The following is a 19,287-nucleotide window of genomic DNA, read 5'->3' as shown; positions in this document are numbered from 1 at the left end:
CATTCTTGAGGCCGTCCAACGTGCCGCCGCCCAGCGCCCGCCGAGAGCGGACCCGACGGCGTCAGAGGTCGATCTCCTCCACCCCGCTGTGCACGCCGTGCGCGAAGACCTCGCCTGGGCCCGGGTTGAGTCGCTCAGCCACGCGGTCGTGCAGCTTGTCCAGCGCCGCCGGGAATCGCCGAGGGCCTCCCGCGCCGACACGTCCAGAGCCCTGCCCGCACGGTCCCCGCCACCAGTGTCGCCCCTGCCTGCCCCGCCTTCTCCTGGGACTCCTCCCTGCCGGCGTGTTGTTTCTGGCGCTTCTGCTGCGTCGGCTGCCTCCGCCACCTCCTCCACAGCTTCCACCTCCGGCTCGCGTCCCCAGTTCCCCTCGCCGTATCAGCACGGCATGCACCGGGACACGAGCAAGTCGTCGTACACCTCCAGCGTCTCGACCCTCGTCAGGGAGGCTGCCGCGAGCAAATCCTCCCTGGCTTCTGTCCAGTCCCTCGAATCCACGAGGGGGCGGCAGGACAGGCCCGCATGTTCTACAGGTTCGTCGTGGACTCGTGATCGATTGCCATCCTTGGCATCGACCGTCTTGGGGTCTGTCGTCTATCTAGAGACCGAGTACGTTGCACATCCGCGGTGGGAACTACATTCTAGCCACCCAATCTTACGTCGACGCCGACGAGATGAAGAACGACTTGGAGATCGAGCCGTCAATCGGGGCAGCGGGGAGAGGGTTGGCAGCGGGCACGTCGGCGGCGGCGACCTTGAAGGTCGACTCGTCAACAGTAGTGTTGTTGAGCGAGATCTTGCCGGCAGCAGACTCGCCCTTGACGAGCTTCTTCCAGGCCAGGTTGCACTCGCGGACAATCTCCTCGGCGTACTGTTTTCTTTGTCAGCTCGGCCGTCACAACATCCTCGATCGTCACGACGTCTCCAAACTTACCTTGCGCGGCTTGGCTTCGCCGGAGAAGGCAAACACGTTCTCAGGCTTGCCGTCAGGGATCTTGTAGATCCTGCACAATGTCAGCCTCGAAGCGCTCGAAGAGCAAAGAGACTCACCGGAACCACTCATTGGTGGCACGGAGGAGACCGGGGAGGTGCTGCTCAACGTCCTCAATGTCGTTGAGCTTGGAGGCGAGGGGGTCGTTGACGTCGACGGCAATGACCTTCCAGTCGGTCTCGCCCTCGTCGATCATGGCCATGATGCCGAGGACCTTGACCTGCTTGACCTGGCCAGTGTAGCCGATAGCCTCGCCAATCTCGCAGACGTCGAGGGGGTCGTTGTCACCGACGGCACCAGTCTCGGGGTGCTTGACGGTGGGGTCCTCCCAGGTCTGGGGGAACGCGCCGTAGTTCCAGATGTAGCCGTGGTGAGGGAAGCAGTTGCGGACGTAACGGAGCTTGCCCTTCTTGGTGTCTGTTCGTGAGTCCAAGCCCGTCCCGGTGGAGGCAACGCACCCTGGAGGATGGGGTTAAAGTTCTCCTCCTTGGAGATCTCCATCTTGGCGTTGGTCCAGCGGGGGACCTCGACGACCACTGCGGGGTTAGGAGTGTTGGACGGTGTGTGCTCACTGTTCAGGATAGTCTGAGCGTTGTCGGCGTAGAGGGGGATGTCGCTGGGTGGTTAGTTTTGGTGGAGTGGAGGGGCGAGGTTGGTGCTGGAGCGCACGGACGCGCACACGCAGAGCACGACAGATGGCGCCGCGGTCTATGTGAAGGAGGCGGTTGGGCAACCAAAAGCAGCAGGAGCTGGTGCGGAGGGAGGCATGAGGCGACACGTCACACGGCGCAGGAGCAAGCTATCAAACGACGCCCAGCACTGCCTCGGCGACGACGAGCACTGGTGCTACAGGCATGCAGGTCGGGAAGCTGACATGCTCCTCATGGCCTCTACAACCAAGAGTCACCACTCGGAATGACTGTTCAACTCACTGGAAGGGCGAGACGACCTTGCCATTCTGCTCAATAAAGACGCGGTGCTCGAGCGTGTTGGGAGCGCCAACGACGCGAGTTGAGAAAGCGTTCTCGGCTGCCATTTTGCTGGAGGTTGCTGTAGCGGAAGCTCGTGAGAGGTGTGTAGCAGTGGTGGAGAGGCGACGGAGAGCACTCAAAGTCATTGACGACGGTGAGGACGAGACCGGGGACCGTGGTGGTGGTGGTGACAGCGACGACGAGCTGCTGCTCCAGCCAGTACGCGTTGGTGGGGGAGGGGCCTCCATGTCGACCAATCAAAAACGGAATCAAATCGGGTGTCCCAATCCAATTTGTATGGGGGATTAGATCGTATTAAGAGAACTTTCTAATCTCGATTAGCTTATTACAACCGATATTAGGCTTTTTTGTAATCCCAATAAACTGGAATAGCACGCCATTGCAGTCTGTCGGGGTTATCGGCAAGCAGCAAGGTTACTCACCACACGATAACCACGCTCTACTCTATCGCTTGTCGTTAACAGTAGTCCCGTACACTTCAGTCGTCGTCCGTAAAGTCCTAGTCGGAGCAATAGATTCTCCAGGCGCCCAGCAAGGGCGCGCAGCGACCTGGAGCCGTGCAGAGGAGACGTGGGGGACGGGGAACCGGGGCGGGAGGCTGGGGAACGGAACGGAGTGGCAGGGCTGAAAAGCGGGTGATGATGGCGGCGATGTAAATGGATTAATGGTCAACGTTGTTGAGAGATTATTGTTGATGGCGAGCACGAGATGGACAGACGTCGAGCAAGGCCCCGCTGCAGCCGTCTGGTCTGGCGGCATCAAGTCTGGGGCCTCACGGTCCTGGGGAGGAAACACGACTAGCAACGGCTCGTACCCGATCCCAAGCTCATTTCGGGTCGGCAATTCGATTAGGCGACCGCTGGACATTCAAGACCCCCACTAATCCCGCTCGTGGGCAATCAGTGGTCTTCGTCATACTCGTATACTTTGTGCATCTGGCATGTCGCATGTCGCGATGTGGATGATCAGACAACTTGTAACATCAAAGACCATGCTCGGCACGGACGATGGCGACAGCGAGCTTAGGTTGATGAGGAGCTGGTGGCGTGTGGCGGTGAACCCGCCACTTTCAGTCGTCAAGCTGTGGGGACTCTGCCGTGGTTTTATCACAATCCAATCTGCAGAAGACCCCATGCAACATCGCACAGGGGGGCGATGCCACGCATGCTGCTGCTGATACTGGCGCCGGTGTTGCCGCGCAGATGCCATAAAAGCTGCGTATCAATAATCAGCATCCCCTCCATGCGATTGCAGCAGAGACGCGTTCACCAATTTCATCAGCGGCCACTTAGCTCAGTTGGTTAGAGCGTATGCTTAACATTCGATCGAATCTTACGCATAAGGTCGGCGGTTCGACCCCGCCAGAGGTCATTATTTTTGTTTTTATCCTCCATGTGTCCGTCAACGCATTGTTGCAGTCCGACGAGTTGGTCAGGGAAAGCAGCCCCCCTTTGCCTGTCACAACGCTCTTGAAATCGCAGTGGCATTGAACAAACGGGCCAGCTTCAAGTCCGTCGGCACCGAGGCAGATGTGCTCATCGACCAAGCTGACCAGCTTGGCGGCTTGAATCTACGGACCATGTGAGCGGCGTGTTGTTACACAGAGGGCGAGGCGAACGAGGACGGCATGGAGGACGACATGCCCAGATTACAACACGACCGCGGAACATCTTCCTCAAGGTGCTCAGCAGGGCCGCTCGCACTCGAGCATGACACCGGAGCCTTTAGGCGTGTCACTTTGCGTACGTCGATTCTGCCCTCGCCGTTGGCGGCCTCTGGGGCCATACTCGACGGGGGGAGTGTTGGCTGTAGCGATTTGATATATGTTTCTCCTATGGGCGTTGTTGTCGTGTCTGGAGCCCTCGTGGTGAATCCTCGGCACCCTCTAGCCCGTTCTCTCTCGGCTGTGGTCCTGTGAACATGAAGACGCCTCGCACCTTCTCCCCTGACGGATATCTAGCCTCGATATCCGTCGCTTCATGTACTGTTGTCCCGCTTGTCGCGGCAACATCGTGACAGAGTGTCTCGCGTCATTCGTGTGCTGACATCCACTTGGAGGATGTGTCGCTTTGACAACCGGCTGCCCGAATCCACGAGGGGGCGGCAGGACAGGCCCGCATGTTCTACAGGTTCGTCGTGGACTCGTGATCGATTGCCATCCTTGGCATCGACCGTCTTGGGGTCTGTCGTCTATCTAGAGACCGAGTACGTTGCACATCCGCGGTGGAGCATCCCACCGCATCTACACGTTGGCAATGAGTGCCCTCCCAACTTGGAGAGCGACAACCCCAGCAATTTGACGCGGACTACGACACACAGTCGGAGGTGTGGTCCAGCGTGGGGGGTGTGGCGCACGGCGCGTGTCAGGTCCTGCCGCGTGCCGTCAAACGAATATCGTTCACAGCGACGCAGTGGACGTCGACAACACGGAGCTGGGTTGACCACATGCGCCACGCGCCGGCCGCACAGTTGCCGACATGCAGCCTTCTGAAAGAGGAGATGCGATCACACCAAAATGGGCCCGGAAGTGTCCACACGACGCGGCCCGCAGCATTGCCAAGAAACGAAGCTCGCTTTATCGCAAGCTCCTCTCCTCGTGGACGGCTATAACATTGACCTGGCAGGCGGCAGGGAGGGTGACAACACCACTGCGAATGGGTTGATTGTGCAGACTGATGTCGGAAACGAAATGGACAAACAATAATAATATAAAAAAACACAATGTAAATTAAATTCGGTGCTTCATCGGCTGGGAAAGCAGAATGATCAGAAACAAAAACATATGACCTCTGGCGGGGTCGAACCGCCGACCTTATGCGTAAGATTCAATCGAATGTTAAGCATACGCTCTAACCAACTGAGCTAAGTGGCCGCTGATGAAATCTGAACGTCGAAGTAAGTCACCAGGAGGTTCCCAATGAGACAGAAACAATTGAATGATACGTTTGCCTGCGCCTGCACTCTGTGGGACATTCAAGTGGCTGGTGGCATGGACGCGCTCAACTCGAATAGTGTTAATGCCAATGATGTACCCTCTGAGCATCGCACAACCGTCCAAGGCTTCGCAACGGGTGCCAGTACACGGAAATGGATAGTCATACACTGCGTGCTCTACATGTCAGGTTTGGCGACCTTGCGCCGCTCTGTGCGGCCCGTCTGGGGGTCCTCCATCTCCTGGAACGAGATGGGAAGGAGCGGGTTGCCTGGTGGTCAGCGGTACTGGCTGGGAAGGGGGGTGCTCACCGTCCTCGGAGGTGGCGTACACGACACCGAGCTCGTTGGCGGCTGTGGAGAGGTAGTAGCTGCGGGCGTCGCCGAGGGAGAGCTGGGGTGAGCTACAGAACAGAACGAGGGCGTGACTTACGACCTTGGCCTTGACAATGTCGCCGAGGCGGAAGCACTCGCCCATCTTGACCTTGTCGCGCTCGGTCAGCCTGGCTGGTCAGCGTGGGAGTCGGATCGGTGCGCACCGAATGTCCGCGAGGCGCACGACGCCTGTCAGCTCCTCTGTAGAGTCGGCGACGGGGCGGTCGTTGACGATCTGAATCACGACGTGCGCCTGCTGCGGTGACAAGCGCGCAATCTGGGTGTTAGAGCTCGCCGCGCAAACCAGGAGAGGGTAACCAACCTGTCCAACAACCTAGAGTCAGCTCTGCACCCGCGCACCTTTCTCAACCCACAATGCTCCCGATTTCTGGCACTACACCCGCCTCGGCCTTGCCAATGACGCTGACGACCTGCGGCGTGGTTAGCTGACAAGCTGACGACAATTGAGAGCTCACTGCTCCATCGCGGTGTGGCCGCCCGACAATGCTGGCGAGAATACGGCCCTGGCTCTCATAACAGCCTGGACCGCACTGCGGCACTGGAGGTATTGTGAATGCTGCTGGTAGCGGTTGTCCCGGGAGGAGTAGCGGTGCGGACATTGTGGGCGACTGGGTATCACGGAAATCTCGACAACAAAGGTGGTGAAGACAAGTCAAAGTAAATACTTTAAGAAGCCCCCAGGTGTCTGCCTGTTCTTTTGTCTGGCATGTCTTGGGGCGGCGACGGGGGCTGCATCGGGGCTTGCTGTGGCTCGCAGTGGCTCGTAGGGAGCCGTAGGGATGTTCGGGGCAGCGAAGGGGGATGCAGAAGGGGGAGGAATGTCATGGCTCACCATGACCTGCCCAGGCAGATGCCAAACTCCGCTATCCCCCGTCCGAGCAGGTCACGGCAGGACTCTTCAGCAGGTACCAGGAGGTGGCAGGAGGTACCAGGAGCAGAAGAGGACAAGGCGCTCCCCCCAGCCTTCCCCATCCATTCGCTGGCGCGCGACGGCGCGATGGTGACTAACCACCTCGATGCGATCCCTGTGCACCACCCTGGCGATGCCGGTTCAACCCGCGACAGGTTTTCTCTTCGGACATTCATTCGCATCGTTTCATGAATGGCTGGAGCCGCTGGAGCCTCTCAGGACCCGCAGGAGCGCATGTTTGGCGCGCAAAAGAACGAACCGGACCGAGCGTGGTATATAGGCTAGAGGTGTTTGTTGTGGCCACCCGAAACTTCGCCCCAGACACCAGCGTAAACACCACCAGACATTATCATCTTACATTCGAGCGCCAGCCTAAAGACACCACCCGCCTCGGCGCCCAGAGCAAGCTCAGCATGGACGTGATCCAGAGTCGTCCCCTCCCCCCTCTTCCCGCTAGCCCGCCACACGAACCCCGCTTCAGCGACTTGAGCCTCGACTCAATATCGCTGCCGCGCGAACCGCTCTTCCTCGACCTCGTCCGTCTCGCGAACACGCGCTCTCCCGAAATGCCCTCCAGCACAGAGGACATGTCGACTGACATGTCGACCGAGTTCTCAGCCTCGGACATTGTCTACGATGTAAGCGTGCCCTGCTCACACGAGCTGACATTAGTATGACGACATGACCGAGATCAACCTCCCGGGTATCCAATGCGCGTGCGTTGAGGTCCTCGAGCGACTAAAGAAGTCGCCTCGGGGCCTGCAGCGCGCCGCGGAGGAGCAACAGCTGGCGAGCGCAATCCACGACCTGCTTGAGGCTTCATACGAGCTTGAGACGTTCCATCCCTCGTCGGCGATCTCCTCCCCCGTCACGCCTCCCGACGACCCCACTCAGGTCACCTCGCCGTACCTCCGCCTGATCCACATTCTTGAGGCCGTCCAACGTGCCGCCGCCCAGCGCCCGCCGAGAGCGGACCCGACGGCGTCAGAGGTCGATCTCCTCCACCCCGCTGTGCACGCCGTGCGCGAAGACCTCGCCTGGGCCCGGGTTGAGTCGCTCAGCCACGCGGTCGTGCAGCTTGTCCAGCGCCGCCGGGAATCGCCGAGGGCCTCCCGCGCCGACACGTCCAGAGCCCTGCCCGCACGGTCCCCGCCACCAGTGTCGCCCCTGCCTGCCCCGCCTTCTCCTGGGACTCCTCCCTGCCGGCGTGTTGTTTCTGGCGCTTCTGCTGCGTCGGCTGCCTCCGCCACCTCCTCCACAGCTTCCACCTCCGGCTCGCGTCCCCAGTTCCCCTCGCCGTATCAGCACGGCATGCACCGGGACACGAGCAAGTCGTCGTACACCTCCAGCGTCTCGACCCTCGTCAGGGAGGCTGCCGCGAGCAAATCCTCCCTGGCTTCTGTCCAGTCCCTCCAGTCACAGCAATCCCTGGGCGCCACCGAGACCCAGGGGCTCGTGCGGAGCGCCGACTCCGACACGGTGGCGTCCGTCATCGAGCGCCTCCACCGCATCGCACCCCACCTCGAGGGGCAGTGGCAGCGCACAATGGACATGCAGGAGCTTGACGACATCATCAACAGGGTCGACCGCCTCGACATTGGCCAGAAAGCCGACTGGACCATCAGGCGTCAGGAGAAGGTGAGTTTGATATCAGCGACCAGAGCGGTCACACCCGGGAAAAAGTTTCGCTGACGAAGCAGCGCCGCCAGGTCCTCAAGGACGCGCTGCAGCAGACGAGCGCACAGCTCGAGCGCGGCCTGTCCGACTGCCCGAACGACAACATTGCGCGGGCGAATGAGCTGCGTGAGGTGAGTGAAGAAGATGCAGAAGCAGAGAGAACGCGCGGAGGCTAATTATGACGCAGCGCGACGCGTTCCTCCGCGGATTGATCGAACTCTCCAAGGTCCGCACGAATTCTACCACCGCCAACTCGCCCGCTGCATCCTCCGTCTCGCTCGTTTCTGAGGAGCAGCAGCGCCGACCACCCCGCAACTCTTCCCAGCCCCCGCGCAAAAGCAGGCACTCGCCGCAGGCATCCATCGACCAGGTCATCTCGAGCAGCTCGTGCCAGTCCTCGCCGATTCCGCCTTTCACCCCGCGCCTGACTTCTCGCTCCCTGCCTTCGTCGCGGGACAACAGGAAGTCCGTCCAGAGCATCGCTCCCCGGAGACGGCCAGCTCCGGTCTGCGGTGACGACGACGACCTCTTCGACACGCTCTTCGCGGCGACGTCCTCGACTCGTTTCCAGAACCAGGAGGTCCAGGTTCCCAAGACACCACGTGCGCCCCGCGTCGCTTCATTTGCCCCGAGGTCCCCGCCGAGGCTCAAGACTGGCAAGGACGACTTTGTCGATCTCATCCTCGACTCGCAGAACACCTCGCGTCTGCGCAACCAGGAGATTTCATCACCCTCCATCGTCGTCTCCCCCGTTGCCTCGAGCCCTCCCGCTAGCCCCTCGCTCGCCACCTTCGGCTTCAGGCGCAAGGAGAAGAAGGAGAGCGCCCTGCGCCGTATCGCCTCTCGTCCCGGTCGTCTGCTCCGCACCATGTCCTCTGGCAAGCCCAACGCGGCCAACATTGGCTACATCTGCGAGCACCAGGAGAACCTGTGCACCACGCTCTGCATCGTGTACGGTGCAAGCGACGTTGGCTTCGAGCTCGATGTCGACAATGCCTCGGACGCTACCCTTGTGTGCGACACGGACAGCGACTTCAAGCTGGCCATCGGTCTTCCCTCGCCCGTTCCTCTCGGCCAGAAGATCCCTCTCGCCGTCACGAACAACCACATGGAGGCACGCATTGCTGCTCTCCCCGGGCCTACACCGACGCTCGCGTACAACTCGGCCATCACGCATGCGCTCTCTGCCCCGTCGCTTAGGAGCCTGCACCCTCAGTCTCTGTGCTGCAACAACTGCGAGCGCGAGCTCGCCACCTTCCCCCTCGACATCCAGTTCAAGGATCTCCCCTCCGAGCACTGGGCTGAGATGCTCGAGGTCTGGATGTGCCACAGCGATCCTGCCTTCACGGCTCAGATCTCCCAGAAGGCCCGCGACGGCTTCTGGCCTGACGACAACACCGTCCTCGTCGGCGGCTCCTACCTCTTGGTCTCCGGCGATCACGTCAATGGCGTCAAGAAGGTCTCTGAGGTGAGTTATTGCATTGTTGTCCGGCCCCTGCAACAGCAGCAAAGGACCGATAAGAAGGCCGGCGCCATGTCCCCCACTGGCGGCGCGGAACTCTTGCAAGTCCCGCGCTTCACCGGTCGATACAATGGCCCAACATTGAGCGCTGCAGTCCCGCAGCGGGCCGGACAACATCCCCCGTTCCGCGAGGTGGTTCGGGGTCTACAACTGGCCATACAGCTAACATTCGCAGGACGACCAGTGGCACGTTGCCTCGTGTCAGTGTGGCGAAGAGATCGGCAAGGTGCGCAAGGCCGGCACGCCTGGCGGTGGCACCGTCCGCTTCGCCAAGTGGGCTGTGGCCGTCCACGGGCGCGACGCGGGTTCTGTTCGCTACCCCGTCTCCAACTTCCTCGTCAGCGACATGCTCGAGCTCGTCCAGGCGCACGGCAGCCACCGCTTTGTGATTGAGGACAGCACCCACAAGGCGCGCCTCATCGCGTGGGTGTTCAACCCCTCTGTCCGCATCTCCTTCCGCCGCCCTGCTGCGATCGAGAAGGGCCAGAGCGGCAAGAGCCATAAACTCGGCAGCACCCTCGCCGCGCCCCAGGGACGCACCCTCCGCGCCGCCAAGATCATGTACAAGGTCGGCGATAACACGGAGAACGCCGGCCAGTGCGAGCGCCTCACGTACCCCGCCGACGTGTGCGATGCGCTCATCGCCGCGCTCAAGGCGAGCACGGCGCTGTACCCCGAGCAGCGCAGGCGCATGGGCGAGTGGGAGATGGGCTTCCTCGAGCGCATCTGAGCAGCAACCCCGCCCTCGCCACTGTGAATAATCACAACAACCAACAACAACCACCCCAAAACGCAATCGACAGTATCGCATCAGCTTATCAGATCGGATCAGAAGTTAGAATCAGGCATCACATTGTTGTAAGAAGTAGAACTTATATTTTTGGTATTTTCCTCCCGGTCACTCCTGAGTGTAATGTATTGCCCACGCGCACCCCTCTGGGATCTACACTTGTCTGCTGCACCGCGATATTGTTGGCACTGATGGCCCGGCGGAACTCCCGGCGCGCCCGGCGGCACCTGGACCGGACACCCCGAGATCCTCACTCGTGCAGGTCCGAGCGAGACCAAGTGACACAGCAAAGGTAAACATGGAAACATACGGAGCAGCTAGGACGCCGGGATGTACCGGCTCCGTGCTCTCCGTTCTGTGTTCAGGAGTGCGCTTGGTCTTGTGTGAGTGGTCAGGAAAGGAGCAGGAAAGAGTAGGAAGCGAGAATCGCAAGGTGCGGCTCGGGGTAGCAGAAACGCCACAAGGGCCACCAGGGCTGGCAGGAATGCAGGAGGACGAGTCAGGTGTCGTGTTGTGATCACGTCAGGTGTTTTCTGAGGATGGCATCCATGCGTCTTCCAGGATGTCTCCAGGAGTCCCTACAGGATGTCAGAAGGGCTCATGCCGAGGAACAAGGTGACACAATCCGAGCGTTGTTTGTGTGCCTTCTGCGCCAGCTGCGCCCTCAACGCCAATGAAAGACCAGCTGACCCGAGAATGTCAGCAGGTCATCTGTCGCCCGCCTTCTCTGATACGTCCACAGGCCTCGTGCTTCTATTTTCTATTGTTCTGCAAGGTTGGGGTGATAAATTCTGTGCCTAGCACGAGACCACGGCCCTACAAACGTCGTGTGTGCCTTCTTTTGACATTCGCTGAGATCGTGTGACATGACCATAACGATAGGGTTAGTCAGGATTGGACAGAGGCGGCGCCGGGGCATGCCGAACTTCTCCTTGTGTCGGAGCACTACGGACCCCGAAGGGGAAGGGGAGACATCAAGGTGTGGCGAGTCGATCCAGTGCTATCCATGGCCATGGGAAGGGCGGTCTCATCTCACGTCCTCGTGTGGCTCTCGTGTGGCTCTCGTGCTACCCTCGTGCCGCTCGTGAGGGTCGTGAGGATCGTGAGGATCATATCTCCAAGCGAGGAATGAGGAGGAATCACTGGCGACGAGGCGGGTATGCTGGTGGACATGCCAAGACGCACTGGCGGAGGCTGCGGTATGTTGATCCATCATGTTAAGCGAGAGGGTCAAGAGGAGGCGTTGAGATCGCCGTCAGCGATGTTGTCATGGGGCTCTCAGCCTTCAGGCATCTTTGCCCAGTGCAGAGATCAGTGCACATCACCGCCTCCAGGTATTGGCAAACGGGCTGAAACGCTACCTGCTTCGAACCGTCACCTCTCGGTCACTCACACAAATCTATACTTCGTAACAACCGGTAATTTTCGCGACATGTGCATCTCAATTGCTCACAATCAACAGCAACAACATGAGATGGAAGTCTTGGAGGTCTGAAAGGCAGGTGCGATGAGGTATTCGGGCAGATCGGCGTTCTAAACCCTCGCACCTCGGCGAATTGGATTTGCGGGCCGCACACCGAAATTGTATCACGCTTGCTTCAGTGCCGTAGTATTACGCGCGTCAAGACTGCCGCTCGTATCGAGGCAGTCGTCACCGTTGCTCCACTCACCACCGTCACAGGCCCGTCATGGTCAAGACCGAGCGCTCGCCGTCGACTCAGAGTCGCCGGGCATCCGGATCCCAGACCCGCTTGCAGCGATGGACAGCGGAGCGCCGAGCATCGCTCGCTTCTTCGTCTTCGCACTCGGGACTCCCTCCCCATGCGTCACGGTTACGGTCACGGGCAGGGCATTCGGAGCCGCGCCGTCCCCGACACTCAGAGCCAGAGCGTCCCTCCCTGTCCCCACGACAGGCATCGCGCTACTCGCTCCCCTCCTTCCAGCGGCCATCGCTGCGTCATCCCCAGATGGAAGCGCAGCCCCAACCAAACACAGGCGCTCGCGCGAGCCACCGTTGGGCCGGGGACAGGATAGATATCTACAATCTCGCAGGATGGCATATCGTCTCCGTACCTGTGGAGATGCTGGAGGAGACCTACCCCGGGGGTGCGCGGTGGGAGCAGGTCGTCCATCTCCTTGAGCGGATCACGGGCAGGGGCGCGGGACACGACGATCCGCTGCGGCCGAGGCGGGGACTGGGGAGCTGCCCGCCGTTTGCGAACGCAGATCGCGGCGAGTACGTCTATGTCACTGGTACGCCGCACCTGTGACGGGGTAGCTGACGGGCAGCCGGGTGTAAACGGGGCAAGGTCGTGTGGCCCGTTCGGCCGCACGACCTATACTCTGGCGAGGGCGACGACTACGTGAGTCCATCAGAAGGATCGCGCCGACGCCAGATCGAGGCAGAGGTTAAAGCCCGAGACCGCGATACATGTGCCATCACGGGCCTGCGGTCGAATATCTGCCGCGCTGTGCGTATCGCGCCCCCCGATGCTGAGGAGGCACACGCCAGCGCGAAAGTGCACAACTCGCACATCACCTCGTGGATCACCATGAGTCCCGACCTGGGAGCGTTCTTCGCGCAGGGCGACATCGCATTGCAGCCGGTGAGTCTGCCAGCCCCCGCCGAAGTAGCGTTGACAGCCAGGTGCAGCGGGACATCTTCCTGAACACGGCCACGGCGCTCGTGCACGTACTCGCGCCCCCGTCCAAACCCGGGTTCCAGGACTACAAACGCCTGCACGGCAAGCAAGTCAAGTGGGACGCGGGCGACGTGGATAATCCGAACTTTGACCTGCTGGACTGGCACTACACGCAGGCCCTGAGGGGTCGGCTGGCCGTAAACTTTGCTCCGTTGACTGATGCGGCACACAGCGCGCTCGACGAGGATTCAGATATGGAGGAGGAACACTGGCGCGCTGACCGAGATGAGGTGAGTGGAGACAGTGATTGCGGGGATTGACGAAGCTAGAGCGAAGCGCCACCACAACAGACAATATGGCAGGCTCTCAGCGAGGTCGGCAGCGCGCGGAACATGCTCCTGCAACGGGCGGCACTTGGGATGCCCGAGGAACTCGGCGTCGACGACGATGAGGAGAGTGCGACGCGAGATGCTGCACCGGGTACAGCTGAAGGTGAGCCCTCTTCCCAAGCGGAGGAGGAGTTTGAGGAGTGGTACGGTATTGCCTCCGAAGCCGGCTCGGATGGAACACCAGTACCGGACATCATGGACCCAGAGTCCTCATCGGAGGACGAGCACGCCGCAGACGAGGGCGTGGTTGAAGAGGACGACAAACGGGATGCGGACTACGTTCCTTCCGCCTCTCCGCCTGTACAACGGAGGCGCACTATGGGGCGGCGCTATCGCAAATAGATAATAATGCACTGTCGCGCATGCATTATCCGAGACAGCGGACAATCCCACCAACATTCCTTCTGAAACATGCGACACATAAGCAGACGACCCGAATTTGCCCTCGGAACAGGCGCCGCTCATGTTCTTACAAGAAACACGCTAACGTGCTCGCCTTCTTAGTTCAGTGGCTAGAATTTTCCACTAGTAGCGGTGTATCACCGGACTATGGAACGGTCACCCGTTCGATTCGGGTAGAAGGCATCACATTTTTGACAGATTGCACCGCGCCAGAGCGTGCTTTCTTTTGCACCTCCTGCATCTGTGAGACCTGGAGGTGGGAAGCAGAGTGGAAGGGGGTGAGTGACAAGACAACCAAAACGATGTGCATTCATCATCTACCTCTTACACTTCCATCTCTACCCGTTTACGTCAACCTTTCCTGCTCGAGCTCCTCGCAGCAAGCGCCCGCTGTCCTAGAGCTTCTAGAGTTTCCCCTGAGCCACCGGGATGGCCTTCTCACCGTCCTCCGAGAAGACAATCTCATGCGGCTTGCTCTCGGGCAGGACGGCGTGCGTGTGGCTCCCAAACGCAACGAGCTGGTCCTTCTCGTTGTAAAAGTCGATGCGCGTAAAGGCCATCCGGCGGCCGACCTTGCTCGCCGTGCCCTCTGCGTACAGGTACTGGCCCTCTGTGCCGCCGGGGCGGAGGAACTCGGCGCTCATGTTGGAGGACACGGTGTTAATGCAGGGCGCGCCGAGGGTTGCGAGCGCGATCCAGGTGATGCAGTCGACCATCTGGGCGTTAGCCTCGGCGAGCGTAGCGAGCGCGCGCGCATGAGCGTGTGAGCATGGCGCCCTGTGAGAGTGAGGAGGAAAGACTCACCGTCATGATACAGCCGCCATGGACGTTCTGCTGTCAGCTGGGAACGCATCATACGGCCAGATCAGCCGCTCCAGTCTGCGAGCTCGATGCTCGGAACTGACTGGGCTGTCCCGAGCTGCGCCTGCAGCCGAGCTCGTTCCTCCAGCTCTCTGCAATGTACTCACACCATGGCCGTTCAGGTGTCGCGGCTGGAGCTTCATCCTCGTCCTGACCCACCCCGGGCGGGCGGCGACAACCTCGAGCTGGATGTCAGCTCAACGGTACACCTCTGTGAGCTGTGCAGAGACACCTGCACAAGCAGAACGCACGTTGCTGATGACGTTGGAGTCATGGCCACCTATAAGTCAGTGCGCGGTCTAAAGCCTGGGTGTTGTCGAATGACCGAGGGCCGGAGAGCCGATCGGCGTCCAGAAGGAGGAAGGGGGTGCCCGGCGCCCAACACTGTCAGAGTGACTCACCATCGAGCGTCTCCAGGAACGCCATGCGCGTGTGTTCGAGGCAGGCCATGGTCTATGCAAGTCTAAATGTAGGGGGATGGAGATGCCAAGGACGCAGCGGAGGTGAGCAGATTATGTATATGGTGGGTGGGCGGCGGAGACCGTGTCAATACTGTGTCGAAGCCGGTGCCGTAGCCGGATGTGGAGGTGCAAGTAGCCGAAGTGCACCGGGGAAGAGTCGGTGCTCTCCGTGACAGTGCCCGTTAAGGTGTCCGTTGGAGGAGGGGGAGGCTCCATCTCCGATCCAAGTGTCCGTCACCTCATCGCTGAGCAAGCAACGTCAACGCTGATGAGCAAGCAGAAGAGCAATGCTGACGGAGCATGTGGAGGGAGGTGGAGGGCCGGCGCTTATAACGTTGACGGGGAGGGGGAAGAGGTTCAAGTCGGAGCCGTAGAAACCACCTCCACACGCTCCCTCCACTCCTCCAAGACAAGTTGACTCTGTTATTGACGCTTGCGGCTGCTCATACGTCTATGAGAGACGTAGTCAATCTACAGGAGAAGCCGATACAAACTGGCTGAAGAGTAACACTGCAGCGTCCACGTTTCTCCACGCTGGGAGACCTGCAGATAAAGCCCGACCCTGCTCGGCGCCCCACGAAATCTGCTTAGTGACGTCGGGATCCGGAGTTGTTGAGCTGCAGACTGATAGTCTACTGCATAGCTAACGATCTTAGCCAGTATGAGTACCTCTACCCAGAGCGGGCCCCATGGACCACCGTGGCCGCCCGTGGAGTGACGCGATCGAGGCTACACTTTCGGCGACGGTTGCGTGCAGTAGTAGTGTGCCATTCCGCCAGCCCAAGCCGGACGCTAATTGGGGACGCGTTCATCTTTAGTGTTCGAATTGCTTCGCGTTTTGCTCGGTCAAGCCGCGCGCCGCGCCGTTGCATGGATTTTTTGACCCCGCTTTTAGCTGAGAGCGGCAAAACCAGGGCGGTGGCCGGGCCATGTGCCAAGCCCCCCACTACAGCCCATTGTCCGCACAACGCGTGCGGGCCAATGAAAGCGGATGCAATTCAGGCGATCACTGGCCTGGGTGTGCTACTCTCGTCCGACTGACTAGCCGCCGCCCCTGCGCCTGTCCTTACCCTGCGTATTTGCCACGACAAGAACCATTCTGTTGCCATTTGCTTCCAACTTCTTTGTATCTTGTTATCTCCTAACACTCTATCAAAATGGCCGACGTCTCCGCTTCCCCCAAGGTCTACACCATCGAGGACCTCCAGCAGCACAAGACCCGCGAGGACTGCTGGGTCCTCATCTCCGGCAAGGTCTACAATGTCACCAAGTTCCTTGACGAGGTGAGTAGTACTCAGTTTACCGAGCTGCTCGAGGTGCCCGGATGGCCTACCTCATCCCTCTCTCCCACCGTGCCTTTCTCTCCGTCTGCAAGCTCCGCACCACATCACACGCCCTCTCGGAGCGCCAGACGGAGCGATGAGCATGCAGTTGAGAGGCAGCGACGCTTGCCAGCGGCGAGGCAATGACGACCGCCGAACATTTCATGCATCGGTGCCCTCGGGCCCGGCACGCCGGTCATCTCGGCGCTCGGAAATGTCACCCCGCACATCATCAAAGACTGACGAACAGCACCCCGGTGGCGACGAGGTCCTGATCGAGGAGGGAGGTGAGTATCCCGCGCATCGTGCTGCAAAGCCGCCTGCTGTCCGTGTTCCGTGCCGCTGCTCGCTATTGTGTTGCTTGCGACGGGATGGTCCGGATAAACCATCCACCCATCACGTCTTATCTTGCAACCACGTCCGCCCCACTCTGCTCCGCTCCGCTGATGCGGGAGCATTGGGCATCTTGCATGATGAGACGAGAACAGCGAGCAATCATCACAGCACACACTGCGGCGAACGGCCAAGCTTCAACGACCATGGTAGCTAACATCCAGGCCGTGACGCTACCGAGGCGTTCGAGGACGTCGGCCACTCGGACGAGGCCCGCGCGATGCTCCCCAAGATGCTCGTCGGCGACTTCAAGGGCGAGTCCAAGGTCAAGAAGTCGGCTGGCGCTGGCACCACCTCGGCCTCTGGCCAGCAGCAGCAGGGCAAGTGAGTCTACGTTCACTTTTCTCGAACTACCTCCTCCGTCATTACTCGTGGTGTGCCCTCCCATTTTCCTCTCGTGTTCTTTGTGTGTGTGAGCTGGTTGTGCCGTCTTACCGCAGTCTCCTCTCCAAGCTCGGGCGACTCTGGGGACGGCAGCAGGCGTAGCGTGTCATACACTGCCGTGCGAGCATCGGCAGGTACGTCACAGGCCAAGGTGAAACAACCTCCACCTCCACCCGCTACCCAGGCGGACAGCTCACACCGATCTCACCGCTGACGCTGACCGAACCAAAACATTCTTAAGCCGTCGCTACTGTTCGGTCCAACGCCAACGCTCTCAACTTCCCACTGCTTCCAAGGGGAAGAAGAAGGCTGCGTGAGTTGCGGAACCAAGATGATATCTAACTCTCAGGGACAACCGTCACCGCAAGTCCGAGAAGGAGGAAGATGAGGAGCTGCTGAAGGACGAGGATGGCGACGATGAAGCCTACGTCTTCGAGGAGAGCCCGTCTTGTGAGTTCTGAAGTCAAGGAGGGCACCTGCGGCCGGAAGGCGCCACTGCCGCCAGACTGCCAGGCGTACTTCTTCCGTCCTGTTGCGAGCGAGGCCGCAATGTTCGTCATCTTCGCTTGCACGTCGGCGCTCACGTCGCGCGAGGCTGCCTTCTTCCCCTTGCCTGTCTTCTTGGGCGGGGGCGCGCCAAAGGTAGGCGCGGCCTGGAAGGTGGGCTCCTTCGGCTTCGAGCCGGCTGAGGACGCGCCGGAGCCTGCGCCGCCGGGACTCGGCCGCTCGTCGGGCGAGTTCGTCTCCACCGCCGGCGAAGGGGCTGAGCCACCCGCGGCCTCCTCGCGCTCTCGCGCTGCCGCCGCTGCACGCGCCATCTCCGTCTCGCGCGCGTTGCGTTCCGTTCGTGCAACTCGGTGCGCCTTGTTCTCCTCCTTGTTCGCCGTCACCAGGGCCTGCATGACCGCATTGGGGTCAGAGGTGATGCGTTGCGACCACAGCGCCTTCGCTGGCCGCCCGGCTGCTTCCTTCGACATCGGCGGCTGGTGCTTGTACGTCGAGTTCACGCGGTGCTCCTGCGCGCGCACCGCCGACGCCAGCAGGGCACGTACCCGCGCCTCGGCCGCGAGAGCCAGATACCGCATCGCGTCGTCGTCCACCGTCATATTGTGCGCTCGCGCTGAGGTCAGCTTACGAGAACAAGACTAGGGCAACTCACCAATCTGGTTCAGTCGATTCCGCATGGCCACCTCTCCGAACAGATCCGTATGCCGCGCGCGGCTCGCGTTGCCGGCAAACTTGATGTTGCCGACCGCTGAGCGCTGTGCTCGGCGCGCAGCCTCCTCTTCCGCGCGAAGGTCGATACCGCTGCCTTTTCCCATCGGCAGCATGCCGGGCGCCTTGGTTCCGGCCGCTCCACCTGCAGTAGCATTCGCCGGAGTCGGTGCGGGAGCTGCAACTGCTGCAGCTGTCGGCTGAGGAGCAGCCGGCGCGGCCGCGGGTGCTGTTGGCGCGGGCGCTGATGGAGCAGCGACTGTCGGTGTCGCCGCAGTGGACACTACAGGGTTAGTAACGCCCATGGGTCTGGGTGTACCTTGAGACTCCTCCAACAATGGTTTCTTGGCTGGTGGTGCACCGTTTATCCGGTCGGGAGACAGCTCGCGCTTGCCTACATCATTAGCAACTCAGATTTTGGCAATTCATACCATTCTGGTTGACGCCTGGGCTTGGTGTACCAATCGCAGGTACGGGTGTTGAGGGCTGCATCGGCGTTTGGCTGGATGACGTTGCTGTGGACGCGGGAGTAGGAACCGGCGACGCGACAGTCGATGGCCGCGGGGGCACGCCCGTCGACAACGCGCTAGGGGCAATCACACCGTTCGACATGACTGGATTGTAATCTTGATCTGGGTATAGGTGTCGTGTCTGAAGCGGCGTGGATGCCTGCCGGTGTCGAGCAGACCGAGCCCAAGGATGACGGCTCCTTTAGGACAACAATAAGCTGAAAGTCGTGATGGGCGAGAATCGGCAGGAAAGCGAGACTTGAAAAGCGGAGACGGGGCACTGTTACGCCCTCACTGGTTGTCGTGTCCGTATGCTACGGAACGCTCGGAGGTTGGATGGTGTTGCGGAGGGGGTGGAATCGATATGGTCGAGCGTGTCTGACGAGTGAACGGAGTTGACAAGGGTGGATTGCCACTCAACGGTGAGCGACGTGAATAGGCATGCGACAATGTTGGCGCCGTAAAGTGGTGCGATTTGCTTCCGTCAGCGCGTCCGCGCA

The 19,287-nt window shown here is 60.5% G+C and overlaps 7 protein-coding genes and 3 non-coding genes across 10 annotated transcripts; 5 read left to right on the top strand and 5 right to left on the bottom strand.

Annotated features, from left to right (window-relative positions):
* Positions 1-655: 655 nt before the first annotated feature.
* Positions 656-2,108, bottom strand: A1Q1_04180 (inorganic diphosphatase; the record flags this gene model as incomplete). The annotated part of the gene is made up of 5 exons (XM_014322557.1): positions 656-871; positions 935-1,004; positions 1,051-1,408; positions 1,450-1,607; positions 1,924-2,108. 5 exons carry the CDS (start codon positions 2,106-2,108, stop codon positions 656-658), a joined length of 987 nt encoding a protein of 328 aa, XP_014178032.1.
* Positions 2,109-3,202: 1,094 nt separating this feature from the next.
* Positions 3,203-3,291, top strand: A1Q1_t514. The gene has a single exon. It is a non-coding gene; the product is annotated as a tRNA-Val (tRNA).
* Positions 3,292-4,703: 1,412 nt separating this feature from the next.
* On the bottom strand, positions 4,704-4,792 carry A1Q1_t478. The gene has a single exon. It is a non-coding gene; the product is annotated as a tRNA-Val (tRNA).
* A 309-nt stretch (positions 4,793-5,101) lies between these two features.
* A1Q1_04179 (uncharacterized protein) lies at positions 5,102-5,909 on the bottom strand (the record flags this gene model as incomplete). Its single annotated transcript, XM_014322556.1, has 4 exons — positions 5,102-5,398; positions 5,474-5,611; positions 5,664-5,720; positions 5,766-5,909. 4 exons carry the CDS (start codon positions 5,907-5,909, stop codon positions 5,102-5,104), a joined length of 636 nt encoding a protein of 211 aa, XP_014178031.1.
* A 251-nt stretch (positions 5,910-6,160) lies between these two features.
* A1Q1_04178 (uncharacterized protein) lies at positions 6,161-10,149 on the top strand (the record flags this gene model as incomplete). Its single annotated transcript, XM_014322555.1, has 6 exons — positions 6,161-6,375; positions 6,501-6,858; positions 6,911-7,858; positions 7,921-8,028; positions 8,085-9,365; positions 9,595-10,149. The coding sequence occupies 6 exons, from the start codon at positions 6,161-6,163 to the stop codon at positions 10,147-10,149; spliced, it is 3,465 nt and encodes a 1,154-aa protein (XP_014178030.1).
* Positions 10,150-11,897: 1,748 nt separating this feature from the next.
* A1Q1_04177 (uncharacterized protein) lies at positions 11,898-13,582 on the top strand (the record flags this gene model as incomplete). The annotated part of the gene is made up of 4 exons (XM_014322554.1): positions 11,898-12,462; positions 12,586-12,815; positions 12,863-13,141; positions 13,214-13,582. The coding sequence occupies 4 exons, from the start codon at positions 11,898-11,900 to the stop codon at positions 13,580-13,582; spliced, it is 1,443 nt and encodes a 480-aa protein (XP_014178029.1).
* An 89-nt stretch (positions 13,583-13,671) lies between these two features.
* A1Q1_t515 lies at positions 13,672-13,762 on the top strand. Its single transcript has one exon. It is a non-coding gene; the product is annotated as a tRNA-Thr (tRNA).
* Positions 13,763-14,046: 284 nt separating this feature from the next.
* On the bottom strand, positions 14,047-14,286 carry A1Q1_04176 (uncharacterized protein; the record flags this gene model as incomplete). The annotated part of the gene is made up of 1 exon (XM_014322553.1): positions 14,047-14,286. The coding sequence occupies one exon, from the start codon at positions 14,284-14,286 to the stop codon at positions 14,047-14,049; it is 240 nt and encodes a 79-aa protein (XP_014178028.1).
* Positions 14,287-16,121: 1,835 nt separating this feature from the next.
* A1Q1_04175 (uncharacterized protein) lies at positions 16,122-17,007 on the top strand (the record flags this gene model as incomplete). Its single annotated transcript, XM_014322552.1, has 3 exons — positions 16,122-16,247; positions 16,525-16,573; positions 16,844-17,007. The coding sequence occupies 3 exons, from the start codon at positions 16,122-16,124 to the stop codon at positions 17,005-17,007; spliced, it is 339 nt and encodes a 112-aa protein (XP_014178027.1).
* A 394-nt stretch (positions 17,008-17,401) lies between these two features.
* A1Q1_04174 (uncharacterized protein) lies at positions 17,402-18,890 on the bottom strand (the record flags this gene model as incomplete). The annotated part of the gene is made up of 4 exons (XM_014322551.1): positions 17,402-18,052; positions 18,116-18,177; positions 18,223-18,672; positions 18,740-18,890. 4 exons carry the CDS (start codon positions 18,888-18,890, stop codon positions 17,402-17,404), a joined length of 1,314 nt encoding a protein of 437 aa, XP_014178026.1.
* Between the last annotated feature and the right edge of the window lie 397 nt (positions 18,891-19,287).

This window comes from Trichosporon asahii (assembly GCF_000293215.1).
Source record: "Trichosporon asahii var. asahii CBS 2479 unplaced genomic scaffold scaffold00070, whole genome shotgun sequence".
Classification (NCBI taxonomy): domain Eukaryota; kingdom Fungi; phylum Basidiomycota; class Tremellomycetes; order Trichosporonales; family Trichosporonaceae; genus Trichosporon; species Trichosporon asahii.
This window is presented reverse-complemented; position numbering and strand designations above follow the sequence as displayed.